General features: G+C 53.6%; 1 protein-coding gene across 2 annotated transcripts in view; it reads left to right on the top strand.

Annotated features, from left to right (window-relative positions):
- Nucleotides 1-816: 816 nt before the first annotated feature.
- Nucleotides 817-6559, top strand: part of GALNT2 (polypeptide N-acetylgalactosaminyltransferase 2) — a 218272-nt gene continuing 212529 nt past the window's right edge. For both annotated transcript variants that reach the window (XM_065547918.2, XM_005539806.4), the window contains exon 1: nt 817-1018. Coding sequence is in view for 1 of the 2 variants with exons in the window: in XM_005539806.4 (XP_005539863.1) it covers nt 893-1018 (126 nt within the window). In the remaining variant the exon portion in view is untranslated. The remainder of the gene's footprint in view (nt 1019-6559) is intronic.

Genomic DNA, 6559 nt, shown 5'->3' with positions numbered 1-6559 from the left:
TGCTTTCTTTCTTCTTCATTTCGCGTTTATTGAAAAGAACAACTCTACCATTGATAGCTCTGTCACCCACAGAAAAATGTTCTTTTGAAAATTACCTCCTCAGTTCCTACCTCAAAACCTCCACATCTGCCTAAATAGATAAATAAAACCGATACCAGCGGGTCAGGAATGTTTTGCTGCAAGATTAGTGAGAAAACTGCAGCAAGCAGCAGCAAAGTCGGGTTCAGGCGGGCGGTTTGCACCAAAAACTCAGGTCAGTTGACCAATAAGAGCAAGCCCGTTAAGGGTCTGAGGTGGCCCCAAAGACCAAGGCTGAAGAGGTGACAGTCTGGGGAGGAAGCGCCGGGGCCACTACCGCCCCCGTAACCGAGAGGCCCCGTGTGCGTGAGCAAGGCTCTGTGCCCACGTGTGCGCGCGCTCCAGACGGGTCCCGGGGCAGCCACCTGTCACTCACGGGGGAGGGGGCGGCCGGCGGGGGGAGCACGCTGAGGAGGCGGGCGGGCGGGCTGGAGGCCGGCCGGGGGCGGGGCGGCGCCCAGGCCCTCCCGACTGAGCCCGGCGTGCTGCAGCCATGGAGACGCGGCAGTCCCCTCCCGCGCCCCGCGCCCCGGCCCCCGCAGCCGCAGCCGATTGGTCGCCCTTTGCTCCCTGACCCCCCTCGCCGCCTCCGAGGCCGCCGCTTCCTGCTCGGGCGCCGCGCGGCGCCGCCGGCCCGGGGCGGAGCTCGGGCGCCGAGTGCGCGCCGCCGCCAAGCAGTAGCCCCGCGCGGGAGGAGGAGCCGCCGCCGCGCCCTTCCCCTTCCTCCGCTCCTCCCCCGGCCCCCACCGCGCCCGCGGCCGGCCCAGGCAGCACTCGCGAGCAGCGGCGGCCCGCCGGCGGCCGAGTTAGGAGAATGCGGCGGCGCTCGCGGATGCTGCTCTGCTTCGCCTTCCTGTGGGTGCTGGGCATCGCCTACTACATGTACTCGGGGGGCGGCTCCGCGCTGGCCGGGGGAGCTGGCGGCGGCGCCGGTAGGAAGGTGAGTGGAGCGCCCTGCCGCGCCCGGGCCCCTGCGCCCACCCCCACCCTGCGCCCCTGTCCCCTGCCCGCTCCGCGCCGCCCCTACGCTCCTCCGCCCAGACCTCCGCTCGAGCCGCCCGCCCCCGTCCCGGGCCTCCGCGCCAAGTGCCCAGGGCACGGGTGCACCCGGCCCCTCTGCGCACGCCGGGCTCGGAGAGGGCGGCCCCCGCAGCCTTTCTCACCCCTCCGCCCCCTCTCGTGGACGTCACCCCTCTCTCTGTTCGTCGTAATTCGAGTCTTGTCCGGCCGCCGGGAGCCCCATCCCCTGCCGTTGGAAGTTTAGGGATGGGGGTGTTGGGAAACACAAAGGGGGTGGGGAGGAGAGGAGAGAGAGGCGACCGCCTTTCCAACGCGTCATGTACAGCGGGAGAGAGGAGTCCAAGTTTCTTTTCAGCCCTTTGATACCAGCGGCTGAAAATCCTCGTCCCTTTCCCCCTGTCACTCCGCGGGGCGTGGGTTCCCTGTTTCTGCCACCTTCTTTGCCCTTTACCTTTTGAGGGGCAGGGGCGGCCACTCCCGTGCCAACTAAAGCCCCAGGGCCCGTGCGATCCGGGGGCTAGTGCGCCCCTGCGCCCCGAGCGAGGGCAGTCCCGGCCGTCCCCTTGCGGTCCCAGTGTTACCCTCTGCCCAACCGGGCACCCGGCCCTCCCTCGCGAGGAGCCGGACGTGGCCTCCTGCGCTTGCATTTTCCATCCCCACTCCCCGCTTCAGGGAGAATCCTTCTTCTATGGATGTGTTTCTAAGCTGCTCCGGGGGCCGAGTGATCCGGCTATGGGGACCGTGTGAGCCGCTCTGCGGTTCCGCGCCCTCGTCCCGCCGCTCCGGCTGGCCGGGCCCTTGGCATTCGGGAGGATGCTGAGCGCTGAGAGGAGCCGGGACGGTGCGGTCCTGCGGCCGGCCGGGAGAGCAGGGCGTCGGGCTGTGGGCTGGAGCATGCCGGCTGGGGACGTTTGTAGTGTTTTACTGGCTCCTTGGCTTTGAAAGCAGCGTTCTCTTTTCCGAATTCCTCCTCGTTACTGTGACATTTAGTGTCACCGCAAACCCAGGAAATTCTGAGTTAATGGAGATGGACAACGGGTGATTGGGTTGGAACAAGAGAGTGGTATGCTGAAACAAGCCAGAGGGAACTAACTAGATGAACAGACTTCAGTTCTGAAGTCAGACCCCTAAATGTCCACGCTGGGGTTTGGCTGCTTCAGAGGCTTTTTCTTTGCTTCATTCATTCATTCATAGCCGAAGATGTTAGGTGGAATGAGTGCCTTATTTGGTTTCTGGTAAATTACATGGATTTGTGAAATAAAGCCGTCTTTCCACGTGCTGAATCGGCCTAGCTTCTGAGCTGACACTGTACTGTTAGCGCTGTTTTTGTAAAAAAATGGTATAGGTAGTATATGTATGCGAAGACTTGGTTTATTCTTGAACAGCAAAGAACATGCAGCCATCAAAAGTCGTGCAGTCCATTCAAAGATATAATCGTGTCAAACTGGAATGATTTTTTAAAACTTTGTTTCCCAGTAAACTGTGCCTTGGCCACTCTGCATAGCCTGGTGTGCTGGTGAGACCTGGCAAAGCTTTCTGCCTTTCATGCAAAGAAAACCAAACACATTAAGCCACCCTTGGCGTTTCTCTTTCCTTAGTCTGCCACTTTCATTAGTACACGTGATTAGAAAGAGCAAACCTGCTTGTTCCCCTCCCGGAGGCTGATTCCTCACTCTGGTGGGCTTCAGTTGCTGGATGGTGTGAGGGGTCTTCCATGCAGAAGGCTTCCGACACTCCTGAAGTGTGTGATTCTTAGTTTTTCTTTCTTTTTTATTTTTTTAAAGAATTCCTGGTGGCAATATGGAAAGGTACGGAGACCAGGTAGAAAAAGTGGGGGAAATGAACAATTACACATAGATTGGTGATTTGGGATTCTATTCTTTCTGTCAACGAACCATAAAATTTAATCCTAGCCCTTAGAATGCTTTAGTGATTTGTCAGTTGAGGAAGAGGTGTGTAAATGCAATAGCTTTTGAAATTGCAGTGGAGGACTCATTAACTTTGTGTGGTGGACCCTGGGAAGATGGTTTCTGAAGGGGGTAAATAGAGCCCTGATCTATAGGGCTGACCTATAGGAATGCCTGATCCTATAGGAAATCGTGATCTATAGGAAAATGCCTGATCTATAGGAAAATCGTGTAGTCCTCTTTCCTCCCCAATTGTTTCCATGGATTTAGACACTAGAAGTGTCTCTAAATTTAGTTCATTCTCATACCAAAAAAAAAAAAAAAAAAAAAAGCACGTGGTTTGTTTGGCTTGTAAAGCATGGACATAAAAAAAGATAGCGGGCCATGCACAGAAAGGCAGAATTTAAAAGCTCGCTATAGTTTTTTAGAGATAAGCGGACCTATATTTTTCTCTTGCCTCATACTGTTCAAGTCAGGGCTCTCATTCCATATTTAGCCAATTTCTGCACATCCTAACGTTTTTCACAGGGTACAAGGCTGCAGTATGGGGCTTTGGGGATCGTTTGAGGGGAGTCCAACTAGGATTTCTGCTGCTTCAGCAGCCCAGCCCAGGCTTGTCATTGTGTGCCCTGCCTGTTAAGTAACTCATCACAGAACTGTTATTCTCCACTTGGCAAAACCCAGAGAGCCAGCTCACCTCAGATTGCAGGTTTAATAAACTAAGCAGGAGGGAGCGCTCAGAACCAATCTCAGGCACTGCCGCACAACTCAGGACTCAACACCCAGGTTGAGGACATGTCTGTTAAAGCAGTTTATGCAAAATATTGTTTAAAATTACATTTCATTTACATTTGTGTCCATACCCTTTCCCCCCATATTTTGCTCTTTCCTCCTAAATTGATGATTTGCACTTCAAGGGTTCCTTTCCTTTGAGCTTCTTAAATGCTTTAAAATTTTAAGCATGTTAAGTCTCCCCTGGGCTTTGGTATGCTGGCAGTGGATGGAGCCGCAGAAGAGTGGAAGGGATTTCTCTGGAAATGAAGCTGCCTGTGGGTGGAGTGTGGCTGTTTAGGGTGGAAAGGGAAGGGTTTTCTCTCTGCTGTGTGTGTGTGTGGAGCCCGAGACCCCTTGCCTGTGCGCCTACATGCTGGGAGGTAAGGGACAGTGTTAGTTGAGGGACATGATCCGGAGCCCCGGGAGCCTGTCCACTTTGCACAGTAGCATCACCCTTATTCCCTGAGCTGGCACAAGTCCTGTAGCCCTTGCCCGAGAGTCCAAGTGTGGGGGACTTTAGGTGGGATCTTCTAGGAATCAGGGGGGGAGGCGGGCAGGTTATTTCTTGGAACAGTGAAGGATCTTGCCGGGCTAGACCATGGTACACATGGAAGGGAACGTTAGGGTGTAAAGTTGGAGAAATTCAGAACTAAATTGTAACGGGCTTCAAATGCCAAGCTAACTTGTTGGTTCTTAATTTGGGAACCAGTAATGTTTCTGAGCTAGTAGTAGACATTCAAATAAAGGGAAATGGCACAAATCCACTTATTGGCGTTGAGTGAGACCTAGCTGTTTACCTCTTTGTGCTTAGTGACCTTCACGGATGCATTGAACCTCTCTGACCCTCAGTTTCCTCATCTTTGCTGTGGGAATAATCATTCTTACCTCACGGCCTTTTTTGGAGAATTAAATACTGTTCGTGGGTACTGAATAACTGCTATCTCTAAAAGAGGAAAATGAAAAAATAAAAGCCTGAATATCTCCTTGAAAGTATAGTGAACCGGGAATCTTAAGTTCACGATATTCCTGATATACTTCTTGCTTTCTGGAAAATGGTTGTCTTTTTTTTAATCCCTCATCCCCACCTCTGAGATTGATCTGACTGGTTTGTTTGGGGTTTGGGCTATGAATCTTAAATGCTGTTAGAGATGGACTTTTTGGGAAGTTGTCCAGACACCATGCCAGCTCTCTCGTACCCAGTTGTGGTGTCAGAATGGGGATCTCAGTAGTGGGCAGCCATCAGGAATGTGGGTGGAGGGTACAGCTTGCCTTGGTGGTTGGGCATTTGGAGTGTCCACCAGTGGGTGGACGTGTCTGAGTAAGGGGTTCCTGTAGTGGGGTCCCAGGTTCTGAGCTCCACCACTCTCCCTCTGTATGCCTGCCCCTTTTGTTAGAAGGGCAGGTCGCTGTGATCACTGGAAGCATGTGTGACTTGAGGTCGAGCCTGGGACCCTCATGTGGTTTAATGGGTATCAAAAATCTGTGAGCGTGTCTGGGTGGGTGCAGAGGGGCACACCAATACCACTCCTTGCCACCTATCATCAGTTTGGCGTTTAAAGAAAGTCCACTTGAAGTGAGAGTTTGAAGTTGACATAGGGAGGACAGTAGCAGGGAAAACCACTGTGTAGCCAGATCATCTGACAATGTCACTGGAACATAAATTTCTCTCTTTAAAGAAAATAAAGTTTCCCTATTCTGGACTGAAGTTGTGGCTGCCTCCGGGTCAGCAAACATAATGGAAACAGATTGTGTGACTGCTAAACAGTGCAAAAGTAACGAGCTCTTCCCTAGACCCTTGAGCAAAATGGAAAAGCTGCTGCTACACCCAGCACGGAGTGGGCTCAGCTTGCCCAGGCTCTGCGGACCTTGGGGTGGGGGACACCTGGGAGGCTGGAGAAGGTTTTCTGAGTCCTCAGGCCCACGGTCAGCTTCTCCACCCTAGCTCCTGTTTGGATGAGTGATGGGTGAGTCGTTGGTTTCCCATTTGGAACAGAGGAAGAGGTGGTCAGAAAAACGATGGGAGAGGGGTGGGGGAGATCGGGTCAGGGAAGACGTAGTTTCTTCTTGCTACTGCTCATGTTTTTCAGGGCTTTGGGGAGAGGGAAGTCAGTTTGGGAAGATACTGATTTTAGTGTCAGAGCAGGCAAGGCCATTGTTCTGCCTAACTTCTAGCAAGTCCAGAGGCAGTGGGCTTAGTGAGAGGAGGTGTGGTGGGGCGGGGAGTGAGGCTGCCTGGGACAGAGACAGGTGTACGCAGGAGTTGACTGTGAGGCTCTGGCTGCGATCCCAGGAAGGGAAGCTAGGTATTCCTGGGAAAAGCCTGTGAAGTCTCCCGGAGCGCCCAGCCGAATTCACGTGATGAGAAAACACCCAAACCTGGCCAAGTCTGCGCTCCCGGTTCGTTTTTGTGCTTTTGTCCTTGCGAAGCCTCTTCTGGAAGCTCTGTGTGGGTGATGCTGAGCCGTGCAAGTCAGTGGATATGCAGATGGAAACACAGTGGCATAGCCATGCCACACACATGTAACAGTGAGGCACTTCCATGCTGGTTGGCACGTATGCCTTGTCTTGAGGTCCCCCGAGTGCCCTCCAGTTCCTAGCTGCCCTGATCTTTCCTTGGGATCTCTTTCCCATGTTCAGCAGTAAAAGGGTTGAATCCTGCCACTTGAGGGGCCTCTTGGACCCACTTCTGTGCCTGTGCCATAGTGAATGTGCTGATTGTCACCCCTGAAAATGTGCCACTTGGATAGAAGGAGGCCTAGCCCCACTTCCATGATGGGAAC

This window comes from Macaca fascicularis, chromosome 1, assembly GCF_037993035.2.
Source record: "Macaca fascicularis isolate 582-1 chromosome 1, T2T-MFA8v1.1".
NCBI lineage: Eukaryota > Metazoa > Chordata > Mammalia > Primates > Cercopithecidae > Macaca > Macaca fascicularis.
The sequence above is the reverse complement of the archived record's forward strand: the minus strand, read 5'-3'. Positions and strand labels throughout refer to the sequence as shown.